Below are 4,266 nucleotides of genomic sequence, written 5' to 3'. Positions count from 1 at the left end.
CAAGTACCAAATTTACTTGCAGTTATTAACTGCACAGTAGCAGGGAGATTGCTTCCTGCCCCAGGAGCTGCCTGCTGCTGGGGCGGACTCCGTCACCAGAGCCCGAACAGGGACTATGTCCCTCTGCCCCAGCAACAGGGAACTCCAAGCCCCCTGCTCTGAAATCATGACTGCAGAGCTGGCACTAGGAGATCCTTATCTCCCAGTGCCAGCCATGTAATCACAGAGCTTGCACTGGGAGATAAAGGATTGCCCAGCACCAGCCCTTCTGCTTGCTGCCCCACCAGCAGATCAGGGCAGGGGGCTGGTACCTGCCCCTCCTCTGCAGTTCTTTCCAAGTCTCCTGCCCTGACTGGGGAGCCAGGGCAAGGAGCTTCCTTCTGCCAGGGCAGGGAGGGAAACATTGTCCCCACCCTGGCAGCAGACAGACCCCTAGCGGCAGGGAGCAATGTCCCAGCCCTCACCAGGAGACAACTCTCTCCTGCTCTGATGCTTCCTGCCAGCCCCTGAGCTAGCACACAGGGGAAGCCTAGAACTCACTGTGGTGGTGGTAGGGGCCCATTGCAGAGCCCCAGGAAGTGGGAGCGGTTTGCTTCCATTAGCAACAAATCTGGTCCTGCTTCTCTACACATATAGATGCTTACCTGGCAGCATTTACTGCATCGACACGTGCACTGGACTGCGCAGTAACCACCATTACTGCACAGTCCTGGTGCCACATGGATTGTTTCTACTACTGCACAGTAGTGTCAGCATCATGGTTGATGCCTGCTGATGCAACGTGACGGTAGCTCATCGCTACACCAACATAGTGTCTCATGTAGATGTGCCCAGTGAGTCGTTAGCAGGGCTGGGGACAGAACCATACTTTTTGCCTCATATCCTGTATCCTGGTATATGGGACCAAATTTCTTCCCCAAAGATCCCTCACTGACCTCCAGAAGTAGTGGTTGGCCGTGTCTCTGCTGCAGCTGAAGGTGTGCTGGCAGCCAGCATAGACACACTCCATATTGGCTTTGATCTAGCTAGCATGGGAAACCAGCAGTAAAGACTCAGGGCATAGGCTTCAGTGTGGTCTAGCTGCCGAGTACATGCCAGAGTTCCCAGGAAGATGTGCAGCCTATGCTGTACAGCTTTCCTGCTGCAGTTACTTGTGATAGCTGTGTTAAAGCTGACATGGAATTGCCTGTGCTTACTGTAATCACACCTCTGAATGCAGCACATATATATCTTGAGAAGCTACTCCTAAACAACCCTGCTGTGGCTTACCTTTTGTTGAATTAGTAGTTAGTTACCCTAGATTTAGTAATAAAGGTGCTTCTTCCCTGCTTGCTATAACATGGTGCATGTGTAATTATTGGGTACAGATAAATGGACTCAAAGCTGCAATATTTTGTCAGAAGTATACCTTAGCAAACCAAAAGCTAGACCATGGGCTAATATAGAAACATCATGGGTTGTAAATGATGGGCCTGAGCTAACAGCTGGCTGCAGCTCCTGGGCCTGTAAATCCCACTGGTGAAGGCTGCATCAACCTCTGCCTAGTGAGACTGAACAGCTTCCTCTTCACAATTTAATACACTGTGATCCTGCAGTGGGTCTTAATGTGGCTGGAATCTGTGGAACCAAGAGCTCAATCTGAGAGGAAGGCCAGGGAAATGTCAAATTCAGAACAAACATAGGCAGCAACCAGGGGTAGGGGAAGGCTGGCTATGCTGCATATAGTGGATTATCCTTTTTCGTGATCACTACAGAGGCATATCCTGTGGAACTGACAGGTTCCAGCATGCACTGTGCCATTGTGTTCCTCCAGTCCTTAAAGAGGATAGTCACCAGCCTCTTTGACAGTTTTGTGGCTGCATCCTATGGGGATGAGTTCTCCTCCGAAGCACAGTATGCTCAGAAGTACCTTGCTGCCCTTTATACATGGTCACTTGGCCAAGCTGCTCTCTCCCCACTGGATTTTCAGAGAAAATTCAGCCCCCACTTAAGACAAGCAGTTTGTGTAAGTGTCAAAATGGGATCTGAACTCCTTTGAAAGTCTGACCTTTCGTGTGCTTAGGAAACCAGGGATTGCAGGAAAACTTCTGAGCAAGAAAACATACTGAGGGACCGCATGTGGTCCAGGCCTAGCTAACAGGGAATGGCTCTTTACAGCATGTTCTCAGGGCTTTGCTTATGAGAAATGTACTGTAATTTGGGGTGTCAAACATACAGCCCATAGGCTGGATCCAGATGGTGGACCCCTACAATCCAGCCTGTGAGTTTCAGATTGATATTACGTGCTACATGTGGCTTGCCGAACCCGTCTGGTGCATGGGCTGGATCTGGTGCCAGCACACTGCATGTGATGCCAATGCTGGACTGACCTGAGTGTTAGCTCCAGTGAATGGTCCTGATCCAGCCCACAGACTGGCCCAGTGACCCTCATCTGGCCCACAGGGCCAGATATTTTTGACACCTCTGCTCTAATTGATTTCAGTTGAGCAACAAAATAAGCCAATTTATCTTTGAGAAACAGTGGGGGGGAGGGAGGGGAAGAGAAAGAGCACCCATAAACCCTCTCTCATTGAAGCTTTTGCAAGCTGTATACTTTGTCAGCTAAGTATAAGCCTCACACAAATCTACAGGCATCAGTGAACCCAAGGGTTGTTACATGCTCTTATGCTGCTTACAATGTGAAAACAGGAGCACAGCTGCCTTGTGAACAGTCACCAGTGTGCATCAAGTGAGTCCCTGCAGCCTGTGGCTCAGACACTGCTCAGGTTCTGGAAGCCGCTATAGGTGAACGGGGGCAAGGCTGGTGAACATGAGGCTGTTTTTGACAGACAGGCCACATGATTGACTTCACACCTGCTTGGGTCCTGGTCAGCCCTGAAGTAGACACTGTCAGATGAGTCACGAGAAGGATCTTCATTAAAATAGTTGTAGGGTCTCAGAAGAAAGCCAATTCCATTCCCCACAGTCACTGTGTTGGGGATATCCTCAGCATGTGGGACATGCAGGAAACCAACAGAAATCCAGGCAACCAGATCCTGTGATTGGAAGAGAGAGAGAGAGAAAAAGGGAGAGGTCAGTGGGTGATGCCAGGAGAACTCCTAGCTAGGATACCACACCTTGGGTAGACTTTGATGGACACAACCCCACTCCCTGTCAATATTACACTAAATGCAGATGCTGAGCAATGACTGATATCAGGGCCTGCAACAGACTAGTAAGTGCTTGAGTATAAACAAAGAGTAAGAGAAAATCCCTGCTGGCTGGGATGTGACCCAAGAGGGATGCTGTGTTTGGACATATGTCCCATATTTACTTGGAGACCCCTGAGGTTTGGTGGTAGAAACCTTGTCTGGCATACAGGAGACCTGGTTCTGATTCTCAGATGTGGATACAACTACAGCTGTTGAGGCACTGAACGTCTGGACTCGGCCTGACCTTTGGATTCTGTCTCAATGGCCTAAAGGGAGCATGGAAGGTCTGGACAGCCTCCATACTCCTGCCTAGGCCTGCACATCAATGGTCTGGGTGACATCTCATGCATACACCATGATCCAGAAGGATCAATGGTTGTCTACTACTACTACTACTACCATATTTACTCAAATGTAAGATAAGGTTTTCTTCCCCAACCAGCACAGGAGAAAAGCGCCTTTATTCTTATATTTGCATATAAGGAAACCACACTAAATACATTGCCTGTCTTTGAACTACTGCCAAAAGCAGCATATACTCAGTAATAGAAACCAGCTATGAAGTTGATTAAATGCAGGCAACACTGAGGATGACTATAAAATACCGATATGGGGCAAAAATGCTAATCAGAAATTAGGGAGACAGGGCCCATCTGAACCCCAAGGCCTCCAGGCTTGGGGCTTGCATGTAGGATGCCTGCTTGGATTTGGAGAATTTTGGAACTTGACTATTGGGCTTTGCCCTATTGAATTTGGAACTGATTTGGCCTTGAATTTTTTTTTTTTAATTTTGTATTCTCTCACTGCACAAAAAAAATCCCCAAACCAAAAAAAGTTTATACTCTCTCTGACTAGTTTCATAGTTGGTGGGGTCGGAAAGGACCTGAGCAGATCATCAAGTCCGACCCCCTGCCATGGCAGGAAAGAGTACTGGGGTCAAATGACCCCGGCAAAGTGTTGCAGCAGTTTCAAAAAAAGGTAAAATTCATCATTTCTGGGTAAACTAAGTCTATGGGTACTATATGCAAATTGCTACAGCTATATTTATTTTAAGGTCATTTTTTTTTCAAATGTG

General features: G+C 48.1%; 1 protein-coding gene across 1 annotated transcript in view; it reads right to left on the bottom strand.

Annotated features, from left to right (window-relative positions):
• Window positions 1-1,372: 1,372 nt before the first annotated feature.
• Window positions 1,373-4,266, bottom strand: part of LOC109320387 (membrane primary amine oxidase-like) — a 13,478-nt gene continuing 10,584 nt past the window's right edge. The window contains exon 4 of the mRNA XM_019550474.1: window positions 1,373-3,035. Coding sequence (XP_019406019.1) covers window positions 2,751-3,035 — 285 coding nt within the window. The 3' untranslated portion in view covers window positions 1,373-2,750. The remainder of the gene's footprint in view (window positions 3,036-4,266) is intronic.

The sequence above is a fragment of the Crocodylus porosus genome, unplaced genomic scaffold (assembly GCF_001723895.1).
Source record: "Crocodylus porosus isolate Cpor-Errol unplaced genomic scaffold, CroPor_comp1, whole genome shotgun sequence".
Classification (NCBI taxonomy): Eukaryota; Metazoa; Chordata; order Crocodylia; family Crocodylidae; genus Crocodylus; species Crocodylus porosus.
This window is presented reverse-complemented; position numbering and strand designations above follow the sequence as displayed.